Source organism: Rhipicephalus sanguineus, unplaced genomic scaffold, assembly GCF_013339695.2.
Source record: "Rhipicephalus sanguineus isolate Rsan-2018 unplaced genomic scaffold, BIME_Rsan_1.4 Seq5365, whole genome shotgun sequence".
In the NCBI taxonomy this organism is placed as follows: domain Eukaryota; kingdom Metazoa; phylum Arthropoda; class Arachnida; order Ixodida; family Ixodidae; genus Rhipicephalus; species Rhipicephalus sanguineus.
The window spans coordinates 1-20,859 of record NW_023615459.1 but is presented as its reverse complement, the minus strand read 5'-3'; the positions used below and the strand labels follow the sequence as shown (position 1 = coordinate 20,859).

General features: G+C 47.4%; 1 protein-coding gene across 1 annotated transcript; it reads left to right on the top strand.

Moving 5' to 3' along the window:
- The first annotated feature begins 14,916 nt into the window (after positions 1-14,916).
- Positions 14,917-18,057, top strand: LOC119377672 (RING finger protein 151). Its single transcript, XM_049411625.1, has 4 exons — positions 14,917-15,083; positions 15,191-15,354; positions 16,532-16,782; positions 17,785-18,057. Exons 2-4 carry the CDS (start codon positions 15,321-15,323, stop codon positions 18,049-18,051), a joined length of 552 nt encoding a protein of 183 aa, XP_049267582.1. The 5' UTR covers positions 14,917-15,083; positions 15,191-15,320; the 3' UTR covers positions 18,052-18,057.
- Positions 18,058-20,859: the final 2,802 nt, after the last annotated feature.

Sequence of the window (20,859 nt, the reverse complement as noted above, 5' to 3'; positions counted from 1 at the left end):
AAGGGCCACTTCACCGCTTTTCCGTTTATACCCCCCCACCAAAGCTGGGAAAAGTAGGAGGGCAAGGAACGACACCTAGTATATAAATTCGTAGTCACTTATAACCCTATAACTACACAGACTTCTGCGAAGTACCCTGCTTTGTTGTTTAATAAGTGAGAATTTAAGGCACTAGAGTCCATAGCAGGTTCTTTATACATCGTATCTACAACGTCAAACTCAGACTGGGAAGTTTGCTGATGCAATGCTGAGGTGATCAGGTTGAACTTGGGTGTACTTTTTAAACTTCACGGTAATATTTCCAAAATGTTATTAAACACTGCTGTGTTGTCGCGGTATAGGGCGGCCCAGCCTGCACAATCTGTTTATGCAGATTCTTCCTTGATTTAAATGTTTTGAAAAGCAAGTCATCTGATCTGCTCTATGAATATAGAAAATTACCTCAAATCTGTACGCGGTGGTTGTTAGATATGTCAAATTTAAAACCCTTGGTCGGTTATTCAGATAGAGATGGAAATAGACGACAGTAGTACCTCAGAGAGAGTAGTGACAATAAAAGGTATTAAAAGATATTTCCAACTGTCCAGTTACCGTCACAGTTACAGTGCCGCGAAATCTTTAATTGTTATGTTTATTATTGCTTTACAGTGCTTTAATTGCTGCAAGTGTACCCGGTTTCTCATTTATGCCTTTTTCGAGGGTGTTAAACCGGTGTATGAGGTATGACTCGCGATGTTCACGTTCCCGGTTTGATTTAAATCCTGTTTATAAGAGTGCAGCATGAATGGCCGGGAAGGTTAAGATGTTTCGATAGAGGTAGATTTGGGGCTGATTTTTCGTGGGCTCTGTGATTATTAAAGCGAATCCTAAGTGGTGTTTCTGTTTGTCCGATGTATTGCATGCTGCACATGTTGCATTCGAGTAGATATACCACATTAGAGTGTGTGTGTCTTTGAGGTTGCGCGATCGTCGGTAAACGACGCCAGGGGCGGATGGAAATGCGCGTTTCAGACGTACACTTTGTTCCAGTATGTTGTAATGTCATTTAAGGATTATGTTTACGTTGGGGAAGTTCGTGCTGTAAGTTAAACACAGGCTTGTCTCTTGCAGGTTGTGTTGTGGTGGCCGCTTCATAAGAAGGTCATCGCGCTTCAGTTTTCTAGCTTTTTGAACAGCGTCGTCGATTACATGTGGAGGGTATTTCTGTTTATCCAGCACAAGTTTTAGCCTCTGTGAGCTCGTGTCAAAATCAGCGTCTCTTGAGCAAATTCGCTTAAAACGGTGCGTGCTGCTCGCCATCTGCCGCCACGGCTCAGAAGCGCTGACGGGTACCGGCTAGCAGTGTTCCCGCGAGCGTCTACGCGAGTGCACGGATGGATGTGTTTTCATCGTGATTTAACGACTCTTTCGGGCCTCAACGGGTCGAAAAATAACTGCTGCGTTGTCGGCTGCTCAAACACACAGAAAATATCGCCAGGAATGCACTTCTACAGGTTTCCGGTGCTATTTCATGAGCGAGAGCGACGGCGGCGGTGGATTGCGGCTGTACGACGTATAGAAAGTAAGCAATCGCGCTTTGTTTACGGCAGTGTTAGAACGATTACCGTGTTTTTATTTCTCCATTTGTCGCTACGTCTTCAGCGAACGCTACTACATTTACACTTGGTCGCCTCGCCTGCATTGTAGACGCTACAATGCACATGAGGTTGTTATTACTGATAAGACGCGATGCCTAGGCTCTCTTGAAAAACGAATGGCGCGAAGCGCTATGCCAGAGAATGTGGGGCACGTGACGGCTCCTTCACAAAAGCGCCGTGGAATCACACGTGTGCTGCACGAAATCGGCTGCATTCTACCCAGGGGCGTAGCCATAAATTTTTTTCGGGGTGGGGGGGGGGGCACGCACGAACATACTTTATGTATGTTCGTGCGTGCGTTTGTATGTGTGCGTGCATATATACGGAAGCAAAACTGAAATTTTTCGGGGGGGGGGGGGGGGTGAACCCCCCCCCCTTGGCTACGCCCCTGATTCTACCTAATGATGGCACTGGAATGCGATCACCGGTGCCTGCGTACGGCTCACAAAGGAGGTGGCTGGAGAGGATCCACTGAGAGGATCCCATGTCACGTCGGTAACGTGATAACGCAGACGCTGCGTGGCGGCACAAGCGGCGCTTAACACGTTGAACAGTCATTACCGGCATTGATGTATGCAGATGATATAGTATTAATGGCCGACAACAAGGAAGATCTGCAGGGATTGATAGACATCTGCGGTAATGAAGGAGATAGGTTAAATTTGAAGTTCAGTAGGGAAAAATCGGCAATCATGATTCTTAATGATAATGAAGGCAGTGAGCATAAGATACAGGAAGTCACGCTGGAGATAGTGGATAAATACAAATATCTGGGCGTATGGATAAACAACGGGGATGAGTACCTAAGGGAGCACGAAAGATACGTAATGACTAAGGGCAACAGGAATGCAGCGGTAATGAAAAATAGGGCACTGTGGAACTACAATAGGTATGACGTTGTGAGAGGGATTTGGAAAGGGGTAATGGTCCCAGGTTTGACGTTCGGCAATGCGGTCTTGTGCATGAGATCAGAGGTTCAAGCAAGATTGGAAATTAAACAACGTGGCATAGGTAGGCTTGCTTTGGGAGCACACGGGAATACCCCAAATCAGGGGGTACAGGGTGACATGGGATGGACATCGTTCGAGGGCAGGGAGGCTAGCAGCAAGATAGAATTTGAGGAGCGATTGAGAAAAATGGGAGAGGAGCGTTGGGCTAGGAAAGTTTTCAGCTACTTGTACATGAAGAATGTTGATACTAAATGGAGGAAGCGAACTCGAAAATTGTCAAGCAAGTATTTAGACAACAGCAGAATACCAAGCCAAAAGGAAACATCGGTTAAGAAGAAGGTGAAGGAAACAGAGAGGGACATGTGGAAAATGGGGATGCTTACGAAATCATCACTGGAGACCTACCGAACTTTCAAGCAGGAAATTGCAAAAGAAAAGATCTACGATAATTCTCGGGGTAGTTCTCTGCTGTTTGAGGCCAGGACGGGAGTATTGCGGACCAAGACGTACCGAGCCAAATACGAAGGCACAGACACGTTATGTAGTGCGTGTGGAGAGGAGGAGGAAACGACTGAACATTTGATAATGTTCTGTAAAGGGCTTCACCCTACAGTCCAAGATAATGGCGCGGAATATTTCAAAGCATTGGGGTTTAGGGACAGTGAAGGCAAAATAGACTTTAAACGAGTAGAAATAACCAGGAGGAGGCTAACCGATTGGTGGCTACAATCAAGGCACGAGTGAATTGCAATCCTTCAATACATAGTGATAGTACTTAACTTTATGGCTAGGTGGCGTGAGCCGCCGCCCGATCTAAAGGGCACAGCCGTATACATCCATCCATCCATCCGCTAAAAAAAGAAAAAAAGAAAGAACATAAACAGGAAACAGCTCAATTCGCATAAGAAAGGTCGAAATAATAAGAGAACGACTGCTTTCACTTACAGACAACAAAATATATTTTTTTTCAGCGAAATTACAGGGTGTCGACCGACATGCACCACGTTCTTATCTGAACACACCCAGAAAATACGTAGCCAAGCTGCTATGACAAGCTAGGTGACCACCAGCTCCGCAGTGACTCAGTCCCGCGCCACTAGCGCAAGCTGCCGAGATATTTTTTTCACAAGTTTATCGTGCTGGTTTCAAAGTTTTACCAACGCTGACCCTTCGCGTGGCCGTACCCGTGAAATCCATGCGCCGGTGCGACAGCGCTCCCTCAAAATCTACTATATAAACACATGGCACGTAAACGAAGCTACTGTGTCGAGAAAAAAACGTTGGTCCATGCGTCAACGCATGCAGGCATTAGTGATCGGGATGTTATAAAGAAAGCGGTGTACTTACGATGAGCTCCACTTCGTAGGGAAAATTGCTGACGCTTGTCTGTGGCAAACACCAATTGGCGCGTATGGTGACATTGTCGTCCAACACAGCTGTGACATCGGACACATGTCCACTATCATAAAGTGCGGCTCCTTTGCGCACACTATCACCGCAAAAGTAATTATTTGGGACGCGCACAAGCGGCAAATCGCACGCGCGCACTTCCGTCATGCTTGCAGTGAAAGGAGGCGTCTGCTACGCGACCCGCCAGCGGTTCCAACGGCCGCCGCTGCGCGGCTTTCAGTGGCGCCCCTATTAAAGTCCCTTGATCTAGAAAGTAGCGACACTCTCCTCCGCGCGCGCGTTTTCCTCCTCAATTCTCCTCGGATTTCTCCCCTCCCCTGGCCGGCGCGCTGCGCACGGCACGCTGAACCCTCCACTGGCTCGCCGCAGCCGCATTAAAATCACTGCGCGCGCTTGTTTAATCGGCCCTTTGAAGCGTCAAATGAGAACCTGTTTCTTAAGCAATAGTCATGACGAAAGTGGGCTTCCGATAGAACAAAGTGACAAATATATTTTTAAAGACGTTTCGGTATATACAAATAAGCGCTTCGAAAAAAAATGAGTGTATCAACTGGCGGCTGAGCGGTTTACCTTCCCGTCGCCGCCTGGGCTGTCCTTAACACGGTGTATTAACGCATATAATGTAACCAGGGGTGCTATCGCGGAACGATTCTACTTTTTATTCCAATGCTTTTCGTGCTTTTCGCGCTTGGCCATTGGTGAGAACGACGGTCCGTCCGCGTTATCAACGCGATCAGCAAGCCGCGAGTGGTGGATGATAAGAATAGCATAGAATATAGGAAAGAAGTGTTAATTTCAAGGGCTCGTTTTCTTTGTTATACACAATATTAATGAGAACTAACAGACAACAATGCCAAAGAAAGTATAGGGGATGTTTTTAGTAATAAATGTAAGGTAATTGTGAAGAAAGAAAGTGGACGAAAAGATAGCTTGCCGCGGGCAGGGACCGAACCTGCGACCTTCGAATAACGCGTCCGATGCTCTACCAACTGAGCTACCGCGGCGGCCATCCCCCCGTCCACTTTATAGGGTATATGTATGCATTTAAACGTGGGAGCGTCAGTCAGCGCCACCAGTAGCCATGACGGCGAGTGTGGAACACTCTTTTTCTGCCTGTTGGCGTCACGTAGCACGTGAACTTATTACGCGCTGGCAGCTGACCAATGGCAGCTCCCACGTTTAAATGCATACATATACCCTATAAAGTGGACGGGGGGATGGCCGCCGCGGTAGCTCAGTTGGTAGAGCATCGGACGCGTTATTCGAAGGTCGCAGGTTCGGTCCCTGCCCGCGGCAAGCTATCTTTTCGTCCACTTTCTTTCTTCACAATTACCTTACATTTATTACTAAAAACATCCCCTATACTTTCTTTGGCATTGTTGTCTGTTAGTTCTCATTAATATTGTGTATAACAAAGAAAACGAGCCCTTGAAATTAACACTTCTTTCCTTCATTCATAGCGAGGGTCTCGTTCTGGCAGACTTAATGCTTTCAGGTAGTATGCGAGGGATTATTGGTCAGCTGCCAGCGCGTAATAAGTTCACGTGCTACGTGACGCCAACAGGCAGAAAAAGAGTGTTCCACACTCGCCGTCATGGCTACTGGTGGCGCTGACTGACGCTCCCACGTTTAAATGCATACATATACCCTATAAAGTGGACGGGGGGATGGCCGCCGCGGTAGCTCAGTTGGTAGAGCATCGGACGCGTTATTCGAAGGTCGCAGGTTCGGTCCCTGCCCGCGGCAAGCTATCTTTTCGTCCACTTTCTTTCTTCACAATTACCTTACATTTATTACTAAAAACATCCCCTATACTTTCTTTGGCATTGTTGTCTGTTAGTTCTCATTAATATTGTGTATAACAAAGAAAACGAGCCCTTGAAATTAACACTTCTTTCCTTCATTCATAGCGAGGGTCTCGTTCTGGCAGACTTAATGCTTTCAGGTAGTATGCGAGGGATTATTGGTCAGCTGCCAGCGCGTAATAAGTTCACGTGCTACGTGACGCCAACAGGCAGAAAAGAGTGTTCCACACTCGCCGTCATGGCTACTGGTGGCGCTGACTGACGCTCCCACGTTAAATGCATACATATACCCTATAAAGTGGACGGGGGGATGGCCGCCGCGGTAGCTCAGTTGGTAGAGCATCGGACGCGTTATTCGAAGGTCGCAGGTTCGGTCCCTGCCCGCGGCAAGCTATCTTTTCGTCCACTTTCTTTCTTCACAATTACCTTACATTTATTACTAAAAACATCCCCTATACTTTCTTTGGCATTGTTGTCTGTTAGTTCTCATTAATATTGTGTATAACAAAGAAAACGAGCCCTTGAAATTAACACTTCTTTCCTTCATTCATAGCGAGGGTCTCGTTCTGGCAGACTTAATGCTTTCAGGTAGTATGCGAGGGATTATTGGTCAGCTGCCAGCGCGTAATAAGTTCACGTGCTACGTGACGCCAACAGGCAGAAAAAGAGTGTTCCACACTCGCCGTCATGGCTACTGGTGGCGCTGACTGACGCTCCCACGTTTAAATGCATACATATACCCTATAAAGTGGACGGGGGGATGGCCGCCGCGGTAGCTCAGTTGGTAGAGCATCGGACGCGTTATTCGAAGGTCGCAGGTTCGGTCCCTGCCCGCGGCAAGCTATCTTTTCGTCCACTTTCTTTCTTCACAATTACCTTACATTTATTACTAAAAACATCCCCTATACTTTCTTTGGCATTGTTGTCTGTTAGTTCTCATTAATATTGTGTATAACAAAGAAAACGAGCCCTTGAAATTAACACTTCTTTCCTTCATTCATAGCGAGGGTCTCGTTCTGGCAGACTTAATGCTTTCAGGTAGTATGCGAGGGATTATTGGTCAGCTGCCAGCGCGTAATAAGTTCACGTGCTACGTGACGCCAACAGGCAGAAAAAGAGTGTTCCACACTCGCCGTCATGGCTACTGGTGGCGCTGACTGACGCTCCCACGTTTAAATGCATACATATACCCTATAAAGTGGACGGGGGGATGGCCGCCGCGGTAGCTCAGTTGGTAGAGCATCGGACGCGTTATTTGAAGGTCGCAGGTTCGGTCCCTGCCCGCGGCAAGCTATCTTTTCGTCCACTTTCTTTCTTCACAATTACCTTACATTTATTACTAAAAACATCCCCTATACTTTCTTTGGCATTGTTGTCTGTTAGTTCTCATTAATATTGTGTATAACAAAGAAAACGAGCCCTTGAAATTAACACTTCTTTCCTTCATTCATAGCGAGGGTCTCGTTCTGGCAGACTTAATGCTTTCAGGTAGTATGCGAGGGATTATTGGTCAGCTGCCAGCGCGTAATAAGTTCACGTGCTACGTGACGCCAACAGGCAGAAAAAGAGTGTTCCACACTCGCCGTCATGGCTACTGGTGGCGCTGACTGACGCTCCCACGTTTAAATGCATACATATACCCTATAAAGTGGACGGGGGATGGCCGCCGCGGTAGCTCAGTTGGTAGAGCATCGGACGCGTTATTCGAAGGTCGCAGGTTCGGTCCCTGCCCGCGGCAAGCTATCTTTTCGTCCACTTTCTTTCTTCACAATTACCTTACATTTATTACTAAAAACATCCCCTATACTTTCTTTGGCATTGTTGTCTGTTAGTTCTCATTAATATTGTGTATAACAAAGAAAACGAGCCCTTGAAATTAACACTTCTTTCCTTCATTCATAGCGAGGGTCTCGTTCTGGCAGACTTAATGCTTTCAGGTAGTATGCGAGGGATTATTGGTCAGCTGCCAGCGCGTAATAAGTTCACGTGCTACGTGACGCCAACAGGCAGAAAAAGAGTGTTCCACACTCGCCGTCATGGCTACTGGTGGCGCTGACTGACGCTCCCACGTTTAAATGCATACATATACCCTATAAAGTGGACGGGGGGATGGCCGCCGCGGTAGCTCAGTTGGTAGAGCATCGGACGCGTTATTCGAAGGTCGCAGGTTCGGTCCCTGCCCGCGGCAAGCTATCTTTTCGTCCACTTTCTTTCTTCACAATTACCTTACATTTATTACTAAAAACATCCCCTATACTTTCTTTGGCATTGTTGTCTGTTAGTTCTCATTAATATTGTGTATAACAAAGAAAACGAGCCCTTGAAATTAACACTTCTTTCCTTCATTCATAGCGAGGGTCTCGTTCTGGCAGACTTAATGCTTTCAGGTAGTATGCGAGGGATTATTGGTCAGCTGCCAGCGCGTAATAAGTTCACGTGCTACGTGACGCCAACAGGCAGAAAAAGAGTGTTCCACACTCGCCGTCATGGCTACTGGTGGCGCTGACTGACGCTCCCACGTTTAAATGCATACATATACCCTATAAAGTGGACGGGGGGATGGCCGCCGCGGTAGCTCAGTTGGTAGAGCATCGGACGCGTTATTCGAAGGTCGCAGGTTCGGTCCCTGCCCGCGGCAAGCTATCTTTTCGTCCACTTTCTTTCTTCACAATTACCTTACATTTATTACTAAAAACATCCCCTATACTTTCTTTGGCATTGTTGTCTGTTAGTTCTCATTAATATTGTGTATAACAAAGAAAACGAGCCCTTGAAATTAACACTTCTTTCCTTCATTCATAGCGAGGGTCTCGTTCTGGCAGACTTAATGCTTTCAGGTAGTATGCGAGGGATTATTGGTCAGCTGCCAGCGCGTAATAAGTTCACGTGCTACGTGACGCCAACAGGCAGAAAAAGAGTGTTCCACACTCGCCGTCATGGCTACTGGTGGCGCTGACTGACGCTCCCACGTTTAAATGCATACATATACCCTATAAAGTGGACGGGGGATGGCCGCCGCGGTAGCTCAGTTGGTAGAGCATCGGACGCGTTATTCGAAGGTCGCAGGTTCGGTCCCTGCCCGCGGCAAGCTATCTTTTCGTCCACTTTCTTTCTTCACAATTACCTTACATTTATTACTAAAAACATCCCCTATACTTTCTTTGGCATTGTTGTCTGTTAGTTCTCATTAATATTGTGTATAACAAAGAAAACGAGCCCTTGAAATTAACACTTCTTTCCTTCATTCATAGCGAGGGTCTCGTTCTGGCAGACTTAATGCTTTCAGGTAGTATGCGAGGGATTATTGGTCAGCTGCCAGCGCGTAATAAGTTCACGTGCTACGTGACGCCAACAGGCAGAAAAAGAGTGTTCCACACTCGCCGTCATGGCTACTGGTGGCGCTGACTGACGCTCCCACGTTTAAATGCATACATATCCCTATAAAGTGGACGGGGGGATGGCCGCCGCGGTAGCTCAGTTGGTAGAGCATCGGACGCGTTATTCGAAGGTCGCAGGTTCGGTCCCTGCCCGCGGCAAGCTATCTTTTCGTCCACTTTCTTTCTTCACAATTACCTTACATTTATTACTAAAAACATCCCCTATACTTCTTTGGCATTGTTGTCTGTTAGTTCTCATTAATATTGTGTATAACAAAGAAAACGAGCCCTTGAAATTAACACTTCTTTCCTTCATTCATAGCGAGGGTCTCGTTCTGGCAGACTTAATGCTTTCAGGTAGTATGCGAGGGATTATTGGTCAGCTGCCAGCGCGTAATAAGTTCACGTGCTACGTGACGCCAACAGGCAGAAAAAGAGTGTTCCACACTCGCCGTCATGGCTACTGGTGGCGCTGACTGACGCTCCCACGTTTAAATGCATACATATACCCTATAAAGTGGACGGGGGGATGGCCGCCGCGGTAGCTCAGTTGGTAGAGCATCGGACGCGTTATTCGAAGGTCGCAGGTTCGGTCCCTGCCCGCGGCAAGCTATCTTTTCGTCCACTTTCTTTCTTCACAATTACCTTACATTTATTACTAAAAACATCCCCTATACTTTCTTTGGCATTGTTGTCTGTTAGTTCTCATTAGCATAGAATATGGCATTTGAATCGGAAATAGCATCGTTCCGCGATTGCACCCCAGCATAAAGTATAGGCGAGAATTTTTTTCATAATTGTGGTCTTGATGAGCTAAAAGAAGGCACCCAAGAAGGAATGTGGTGGTTTACTTAAATTGGGCCAAATGGGTGAGCCCGAAGCCTTTTTGTGTCAATGCCGCTGTCAGACACGCACGCACGCACACGATGCATGCACGCAGGCACACACACACGCCTATACACACGTGATAAAGACACGCACATACGTACACACACGGACATGCAAACACACGCTATACAGACACGCACACACATAGATACACACGATCATACGCACGGGATACAGGCAGGCACGCTCATACACATGCAATATAGATACGCACATACATACACACGCGCGTACACACGTGTTATAGACACACGTGCGTGGACATGCGAACAGACACGCACGCACTTACATACACATGCGCATACACACGTGATATAGACACGCACGCACATACATACATATACACGCGCATATAGACGCGATACAGACACGCACATACATACATACACACGCGATACAGACACGCACGCTCATACATACATACACACGCGATACAGACACGCACGCACATACATACACACGCGATACAGGCACGCATGCGCTCATACCTACATACACACGCGATACAGGCACGCACGCTCTTACCTACATACACACGCGATACAGACACGCACGCTCATACATACATACACACGCGATACAGACACGCACGCACATACATACATACACACGCGATACAGACACGCACGCTCATACATACATACACACGCGATGCAGACACGCACGTTCATACATACATACACACGCGATACAGACACGCACGCACATACATACATAGACACGCGATACGGACACGCACGCACATACATACACATGCAATGCAGACACGCACGCACATACATACACACGCTATGCAGACACGCACGCACACACATACACACGCGATGCAGACACGCACGCGCATAAATACACACGCGATACTGAGACGCAGGCACATACATACACACGCGATACACACACACGCACATACACAGCGATACAGAAACGCACGCGCATGCACAAGTGATACAGAGTATACAGACACGCACGCGCAGGCGCACGCATACACATACGTGCGTACACGCACAAACACCACAAACACAAACGCACGCACATGCACTCACACGTTAACACGTGCGCACACGCACATACAAACGCAGGCGCACATATGCGCACATACAAACACGCATACACCTGCACACACCCGTACACACACGCCTGGAGGGTTGACGCCTGGAGGGTTCATGGCGGGCGTGAGCAGCTGAAAGCGCGCGAAGTTTGCTTGCGCTCGCTTCTCGTGACGTCAGGGTCACCTGACTGGGAGCTATCGCGCGTCGCAGCCATTCAGCGTTGCGGATGCGCCGGCTCCGCGAAAGAGAGGGTGAAGAAGGAGGAGGTTGACGGCGCGGCGAGGATGAGCCGGCGTGGATAAAGGAGCGTCGCTACTTTCCAACATCAAGGGGTTTTAGCCCCTATAGGCGCTGCGCATCGCGTATATGCAATGCTGTTTTTACAATGGCGCGGGTGGTCACTTTGGTAATGGAGGTATACTGTTGTCGATCCGTTGGTTTGCGGTAGAGGGTTGTGGAGAGTTTGTCATCTTCTATCGTTATGGTAACGTCGAGAAAATTTACGGTTACTTGCGAGTAGGTGCATGTGAAGTGTATGTTTGGATGCACAGCATTGTAAGTGTCGATAAAGCTTAGCAGTTCGTCCTTGCCGTGGGTCCAAATGAGAAAAATGTCGTCAATCTATCTTCTGTATAAGAGTGGTTTCAAGGAGGTTTTGGACAGAAGTACGGATTCTAGCTTTCCCATAAAAATGTTAGCATAATTTGGTGCCAGTTTGGTACCCATAGCGGTTCCGCTAATTTGTCGAAAGTACTCCTGGTTGAATTCAAATGAGTTCAGTTCCAAGACCATCCTCGTCAAACTTGCGAGGTTGTCTATGGTGTGTGTACAAGCAGGGCTTAAAGTCAGGGGGTGCCCGGGGGGGCCCGGCCCCCTCTCCATTTCTCAAGGAGGGGCCCGGCCCCCCCTCGGCAGTACGACGGTGGCACTGCGGCACCCATTTGTCAAGGGCTGGAGTGGAACTTTTTGGCAGCAGTGCTTTGTGCGGGGAAATTATACTGTGCAATTTTCCGAATAATGATTTAATCGCGAATGTTTGGTTCACGGGGTGTCAGAAAAACAGAAGAAAACAGGTATCGTCGTACTGCTGGATGCAATTCACTGAGACACTGAACAGCACAGGCAACGCATCCTGGAACCTGCCTCGCCCTCGATCGCCTGATGTTCCAGAACCCAATCCGGCTACCTCTTCAGAGAAATCACCGCTATGTACAAATCGATCAATCTCCGCTTCCCACCCCCGGCATCGGGCCTGCCCTGTAAGGACGAGCGCTGGCTCCTCCGTCTCTACACCAGTAAGTATTATGCCCGGCGATACTCAAACATTTCAATCCGGCATTCTCTGGGGAGTGCCCGCACTGTGACCATCCGTTCACGGATCCTTTCAACATGGTGTGGGCATGCCCGTCAAACCCGGTGGTCCCGCCACTTCCCTCCCCTTCCTCCCGTACTCGAGAGAGCTGGGAGGCTGCCCTGCTCGGTTGCTCGACCCTAGAGGACCAGCGTGCCCTAGTGGCCCGAGCGCGTGCTGCAGCAGAAGCCACAGGGGTCCCGGACTAGAGACTTCTCCTAGATTTTGTAAGGGGCCGGCCCTTAAAGCCGTCCTCAACTCTCTCCTGACAACCGAGTGAATAAAGTTTACCACCACCACCACGGGTCGCCACCCTGTTCGACAGAACGTAATTGTCACAGCATACTGTTCCACGAGGCACTTGAGTATGAAGCTACCTGCTCGTGAATCAGTAATTGCTCACCTTGATATGTTTAGTTTGCCACTCAATTTTCATTCTTTTAGTTGTGCATGACACGTCTGCAGTAACTGCAAAGATGCGTGTATTTTGCATACTTTAATAGGCAAGTGGTCATGAAAATAAAATGTAGCATTGTCGTGCCTGAGGTTCTGAATCCCGTGAGTCAAGTAATGTTACTTTGAGCTCACATATAATAATTTCATTTATTGCTTGATTGAATTGACACGTTGAATAAATGACCGAAATACATTCGGAATAATATATGTATTTGTATAGCATTAATTAGCATTTGTTCAGTTCTAGAGACAGTTGGCTTCTCTGCATTGTGATCATCGCAAACACCTCTCTTAACGCTTAATCTATAGCATATATATATATATATAATATATATATATATATATATATATATATATATATATATATATATATATATATAATATATATATATATATATTATAATAAAAACACTGGGCTGGGAGCGTCCGAGCAGGGCAGGCAGCGCTTCAGCAAGACCACAGGCTGGGCAACTCCAGCTCGTGCCTCGAGCAGAGCTGGCGATGTGGCTGCAGCGCTGGGCATTCCTCTTCGCTGCAATATACACATACAGTCAAATCTCGTTGATACGATTCTGCATAATACGTTTCTCAGCCTAATACGTTTTTATTTTTATTCCCGGCCGACATCCCTTGGAAATAATGCATTTGCATGCGTTTAATACGATCACATTTTTGCCCAAAATTGGATAATACGACCGCGAAAGTAGATCTTGATCGATATGGCTAGAAATCCTGCGTTTATTCTTCAGTATGCCAGCTCACACCGCGTTCCCACAACCCACGACGTGCGCATCGGTTTTGCGGCGAAAAGATCGCTGCTGGGTAACCTTTTCTTCGATATATATATATATATATATATATATATATATATATATATATATATATATATATATATATTGCCGCCTTATGAGGGCCCCCCCTCCAATGAAGGGAGACTTTAAGCCCTGTGTACAAGCTATTTAGTGCCGCTATGTCATCATCGTGAGGGATATTTGTATACAACGAGGACACATTAAGGGTAATTAACTAAGAACGAATCTTTCGGCACGAACAGAATCTGCAATATCTCGAAGAAAATGTGTGGTGTCCTTTACATACGACGCGAGAGTGCAAGGAATGTGGCTTATTAATTTGTCCACGTACCCTGATATGGGTTCGGTTACTGTACGGCTGTACCTATGCCTGATATGATTGGTCGACCTGGGTTTCCGGGTTTATGAATTTTTGGGAGTATGTAGAAGCGTCGTACCTGGACGAGGGTGTGCTGGTCGGATTAGTTTGTGCTCACTGCGTGTTATTCTTCCTGCGTCCAACAGTTTCTTCACTTCTGTTGCTACGATACGCGCATATTCGTCTGTCGGATCCCCTGGGAGGCGTTCGTAAAACTCTGGGTCATTTAGTTGACGGTATGCTTCTTGTAAGTAGGTCGGCTGTATTCAAGACTACAACTGCCCCTCCTTTGTCAGCGGGTTTTATTGTTATATCCGTCCTAGATACCAGGTTATTCATACTCGCTTTCTCAGATTTTGTCAAGTTTTCCCGCTTTCCTTTCTGTCTGTGGTACTCTTGTACTCGATGACTGTTTGGTGTCCAATCGTTTGTCCGGTGGCGGGGGGTGTTTTGAATGTTAGAATGCTTGTCCAAGAATATTCGCGCAACCTCAAGTTTCTAGCGAAGTTGTCGAGGTCTCGGAGTAAGTGAAATTCGTCAACAGATTTTCTGTTGGGCAGAAGTTTAGTCCTTTAGATAATTACATCGTCGGGTGACAAACTCGTGTCTGTTTTTCTTCTTTCTTTTCTCGACTCGTTATGTCAGAGGCTGCTTTCTCGCAGAACATTTTTGGCAGTGAAGATCGGTGGTGTGAAATCACGTCTCCGATCTCCGCTGGCAAAAATGTCCTGCAGAGGGCAGCACCTGACTGACTGCGTCGACAAGCGTTGAGGCTGAGCGCGTGTCATTTCTCTAGTTCTCGCCTCTCCTGCTCGTCATTGTCTTTTGTTTTCTCATTAGAACTAGAACGCTGATGGCTGAAGTGGTTGAAGTTAAAAACTGTCGGAAGCGATCACTACAAGTGCAAACGGTTAAGCTACTCCGGCGCTGAAGTAATCAGCCTACGATAACTTCGCGGATTCAAGCCTTGCAGGATACCTCTGGTTACTGGTATGTAGATGTTTTGTGGAACTGCATTCGATACGTTTATTTTTCATTGTCGCGCTACCGCAGTAGCTAGTGTGGTACTCACAATGCTTTAAATGTTTATTCATTAGGTGCCCCTGATATCTTGTCATCTGTAGCCAGCCAGGTAGTTCACCCGGTTGGGTGGTCTTGCGTTCGACGAACTTTCGCTCTCGCCCAGGCCCTGTCGTTTTGGCGGGCTTTTCTGAATTCTGAGGAAGCATGGCTCGGCGGAGGTCGCCATCCTCTGGGTCATGTAAGCATTACCGCATACTTCTTTTTCTTTCTAGTTGTAAAATGAAAAGTGCACACTCCGCTTTACTATCGACTACTCTTCACAATGCACGGTGTCGCGCGGAAACAAACGAAGGCGAATGTGCCCAACACACACGGAACGTCACCCCCCCCCCTTCTTTCCACCAAAATTTAAAGGTGGTACCCTTCTTGCCTGGTGGTCAGCAAATGCACAAAAAATGCAGCCCATGTGAGCTGCCCTCACCCCATCTCCCTTCCAGGAATATTGAGCCTGCCCTTGATCAAAAGGAGACTTTCGGCATCTCCGCTCAGCCAAAATGCACTGATGAACTATATCGGAGCACATGTCTTTGGAATCTTTATGCATGCTATCATTGCTGACTTGAGACATATATAATTAGTGCAAAAAAAAAAGGACAATACAGAGGAAACACAGGATGCAGCGCTACACTTCAACTGTTTCCTTTGAGTTGTCCTTTGTTCAGTTTTGCGCTAATTAGATATGCCTCAAGTCAGTAACTCGTGCCAACTAGCTCAACTTGTACCTCTACTACTGCTATCATTGCTCCTCGTTCCGTTGTTGCCTTCACCGGAAATTTCAAGTGGCACGAGAAGACTGGGTCAAACGCATGCAGGTTGCATCCAATGCAGGCTTCATTTGATACCAGCCATGTCACCACTTCCAGTATCATAATGAAAAAATGTGTGCAAGGTGTTCAGTCTCTGTGGCACTTTTTATTGATCGCTCTGCATTTGGAATCGTTGATTCTTATCTGCTCAGTCTATGTCCAGTGCTGTTCACTCTTCGGGCGAACACTGCACACCGTGGCCATGCAGTGCCACTGTATCCGTCGTGGCCGTGCATGGAAGCGTAGCAGCAGAGGGACCAACTGGGTATACTTCTGCTGGAGTGTGCCGCTCCCTAGTCGCCACCATGGCCATGGCGCCACTCTTGCTTGGCTGTAGTACAACAAGAGCAGCGAGCTCGTTTGTGCCTGTGCCACTTCGATTCGATGCGCGGCCACACTGAGCCACGTTCACCCCAAGAGTGGACAGCACTGTACATCTGTGGACAAGACTGACATATCAGTTGCGTGCAAGTTGGTTAGTACATCTGTCATATACTCATGGTTCATCTGGCATATACACATCATATACTCATGGCCATGGCCCGATAGCCCCTCTCGGTGCAGTCCCAGAGCTGTCGCTGGAAGACTACGACCCCATGCCTTACGAGGAGCTGATCTGCGCCATCTGCCACTCTGTGCTGCGCGATCCCGTCGAGTGCCCCTGCCACCACGTCTTTTGTCGCCGCTGCATCTGGGAGTGGGTCCACAAGGACAACAGCTGCCCGATATGCCGCAAGCGGGGCATCTCGGCCGTCACACCTGTACCGCCTTTTGTACGAAACATGCTCAACTCTCTCAAGGTGAGCAGACACTGTAATCAAGAGGTGGACAGAAAACTTGCTCGGTTCGTATGGAACACAAAGGCAAACAGCAGTAACGTTCAAGGAGTAATGACACAACATTTTGAAGGCGAGATAACTTGTGGGATCACACAACATCTAGGGTTTGCACCTGCCTGGTTTTTGACTGGCCCGGCCAGTTCTTTAGACAGTGAGCCGGTTGCCGGTCCGCGCCTAAAGTGCCGGTGATTGGCTGGTTTTTTGGCCATTGTGTCACAATTATTATTTTTTGTGTGTTTTGTGAGCATCAATTCAAAAACGAGGATAAAATATTTGTCGTCAGTCGCCAGAACTTTTGCTGTTTATCTATCGCATTCTATCTTATGCTAATAAAAACTTAAAAGCAAGGTCTTTTTAAGTGTAATAATTATTGGAATAGAGCAAAAATCAGCATCAGTGGTTACGTGCTTCCAAAAGTGCGAATGCTTTGCCTTCAAAACAGCGAAAATTGCGTCAATGTGTGTTGTGTTCTGGAAAGACTATAGAGATTTCAACCAGAGTACAAGAGTTGCAGATCCTGCTCGTGGAGAATGACGCCACAACAGCAAGGTGCACTTTATGTGCAAGCACGTTTATGGTGAAATCCTCTTTTAAGATAGAGGTTCTTCTACTCGCCGGTATTTTTATGCCAACCAGCAGGCTAGTTGGTATGCTCAGTGTTGTGTTTTTGTGACCATGTGTACGTTATGCCGAGGTCTCTTTAGGAAAACAGTGTTACAGTAAATGGCATCACATGTCAAAGATTTAACACGGCACCTTCTTTTTTCAACATAACTTCAACCGCCTGTGTGTATGAAAAATGAGATTGTGCTGAGTGCAAAAGGATCCGAGACTGGGCAAGTTGGTTAACGTTCGTTTGTAAGACAGTGCAAAAGATGGAAGCACAAGAGAAAGGACAGGTCAGTGTGCGTCAATCAACTGTTCTCTTTAAATCCTTTCAATGCTTGTACTGTTTTGTTGTAGGTGAAGTGCCGAAATGCTGGCTGCAATGCCCGTGTACCTGCGGAAAGTTTTGTGCATCACACGAGTGCGTGCGAGTTTCATGAAGTAAGCTGCCCACACGAAGCCTGCGAACATCGGTGTCAACGACGTTTGCTAGAATCTCACGTGAAGCAGTGTCCACTACGCGAGGTCACATGTGAGAAGGGTTGTGGATTGGTTCTCACACGGGGCCGCCTCAAAAGCCACAGCTGTGTGGATGAACTCAAGCGTAAGCTAGACGGTGAGTAATGTTTTGCTATGGGTTTGCCAGCTATGTCAGCTTGCTACGTCTTGCATTGTTTTAACGAGCAGTTGAGAAGCATCGCATGCTGAGCAAAGATGAAACATGACCTGTCTTAAAGGGGTACTGATGCAAAATTTCGCGGCTGAGATAGCCTGCGGGATTGATTCTCGTGAACATGCGTATATCATCTGTCACATCTGAACAGCGAATACAGCTTGGAAGGTAACTTATACGTATCTTGAAGTTCGCGTGCCCGTTCCAGCGCTATATGCCGCACCTCGTGACATTGACAATCGTACAAGGTGACCTGAAGGTAACCCCAAACTTCTGCGACATCACACTGCGGCCGAGCTCTGAGATGCCCAGCTAAATCAACGTCATAGTTGCCATTGCGCTTTTGCCGTGCTTGCGCCAGCAGGCAACTCACTATTTGGCGGCTGCTCACGAGTCCGTGCCTGCGGCGAACGTGTCGAAACCCCAAGAAAGTCTTTGCCACCAGGTGCCGATAATGACGATGACGGCAACGACCCCGCGCTGCACATGCTGCACATGAAAGAACGCTAGCAGACGATGCAGGGAGCGTGCAAGTGCTCCATTTCACACGCTAGGTGGTGTTAGTTGTACACGGTGCCTTGTCGTTCTCGGAGCTCTCCCAAACCGAAACGGAGACTGGTCGGTAATAAACAGACTGTAATTAATTCTCTCATGCGCTGCAGCAAGCGATGTGCCGTGTTATGACTAATAGGCCTCCAGCAACATATTTCAGCAAAAAAACGCCACACCAAACAGGCTAAGAGAGAGAGACCGCGTGGTTAGTTATGAGGAGATTACAAAACACTACAGGCTAGGAAGGGCCCGTTTTCCTCCGGCCCACACCTCTATAAGCAAGCAGCAGGCGACGGCATGGCACCTCTTACAGGTGAACACGTTCTTGAATCCGGTCGTGTAGCACTACTACCTCCCGGAGTTATACTCAGATATGTGTAGGATTTGTCATCAAAGGCGGACCTGAATCATATATCGTGGGCTTGCCTCAGAGTGCCAGGGCAAAATAAGATACATTAACGGAGAGCAGCGGGAGTCTGCACTGCTAAGCGCAGACCCAGAAGTGCAACTCCAAGTCCTTTGGCAAGCAGAGGATGCTGCCAGAACACAAGGACTCGTGGCTGCCACCAAGTGAAGGGAGCCCATCCTTCCCAATCTTGCTGTTTTAAATAAAAGTTATTTCCTCCTCCTCCAAAATATTTGTGTCAGGGGTACTGGCACAAAAATTTTGAGTACTCGCTTGTTTGCGTTAAATGAAAGGCCAAGCCCTCAAGAGCCTAGAAAACGTACTGCTAAGCGCGAGTGCACCCTGAAAAAGTAATTACAGCACTTTCTTAAAAGCTAGTTTCGGTGCCTACTGAACCCTGACGTCATGACACTGTATGAGCTTCTCGTCACGTCTGTCGAACAAGCTAAGCAACACTGAGTGGTGAATGGAACGAAAAATGATGGGCTACTCTAAGAGGTAGGAAGACAGCAGAGTGGATCAGAGCAAACAGGGGTAGCTGATATCCTAGTAGGTATTAAAAAGAAAAAAATTCAGGTCACGTCATGACAAGGACAGATAACAGATGGTCGGTGAGAATGTTGTAATGAATACAGAGTGCCTCCGAGGACGGCAAACAATTATCGATGAAATTAAAAAATTTGCAGGCATGAAATGAAATTGGCTCTCTTAGGACAGGGTGGGTTGGAGATATATGGGAGAGGCATTCGTCCTGCAGTGGATATAAGGCAGGCTGAATACGCTTGTTAACATTAAGGCGAAAGCCTTAGATGCCTCATCAGACGCGAAAATTGACCGTTGATGTAAAAGGTCATCGTGATGTAAAAAGTGATGTAAAAAGTCATCGTCACGTGATGACGTCGCAGATCGCCAGAATTTGTGATGTAATCATGACTCCACATGATGACGTCATCACGTGTCGTCGCTTGGTCAAAGGTTAGCTGATCATGGAGGCAGCGTAAAACCAGGTGAGGTGCAGAAAGCTTGCAATGCCTTCGATCCTGGAGGCAGTGCAAAGCCACGTTATGTGCAGAAAGCTTTCGGAGGGAGTCGAGGGAGGATCAATACATTGACAGAAGAAAAAGAAGTCTTTTGCCCTCGAGTCATTTAGGTGAATACATAAGGGAGCTTGAGAGTTTTTATTTTGTGGAGGATCCATTCAACATTGACACAAATTTTCAGAAGCCACATCCGAGGTGTGACGATTGGCGACGGAAGGCCGCGGACGGCAACAGAAGCCCGAACCGGCTCCGCGACACGTTGCGACGCTTGGGCGACTACGGCAGTGGTTCTGGAGAGCAGCACTCGGTGACCTGAACGAACAACTTCGCTCGGCCAATAGGCTGACCGCCCTGGGCCGCACAATCATCAGTCAACATACGGCTGCAGCGAGGCCGAGCCGAATCGTCCAACATCCCAGCATCCACAGCACCAGCACCATCAATCTAGGTGCTTTGTTTGGCACCCAACAATGCAAATTTTCGGAGAGGATGACAGTGAATCTGACCTCTCAGAAGGTTCACCCGATGTGGAAAGAGTCCTTCTCCGATGTACCTTAGTCCGAACTGCTTCTTAAATTGAAACCGAAACTTGTCAATGTTTCTTAATCATCTGCAGTCGCCACTTGTTTCTCTTTGAAACCGTTTTGTTTGCCTGTTAAAAGGGGGAAACTGCGCTTTAAAACACTTGTTTAAAATAAATCGTGAATGCTTTTGATTAAACGTTCTGAGTGTTGTACGTTTGGGTGCCGATTTTGCTATGG

What these genes read in the sequence shown, in the direction of transcription:
- LOC119377672 (XM_049411625.1), top strand. Translation starts at nt 15,321, where the DNA reads ATGGCTCGGCGGAGGTCGCCATCCTCTGGGTCAT. An exon ending in GTCGCCATCCTCTGGGTCAT is followed by an intron (nt 15,355 to 16,531) that starts GTAAGCATTACC and finishes ATGGCCCGATAG; the next exon opens with CCCCTCTCGGTGCAGTCCCA. An exon ending in ACATGCTCAACTCTCTCAAG is followed by an intron (nt 16,783 to 17,784) that starts GTGAGCAGACAC and finishes GTTTTGTTGTAG; the next exon opens with GTGAAGTGCCGAAATGCTGG.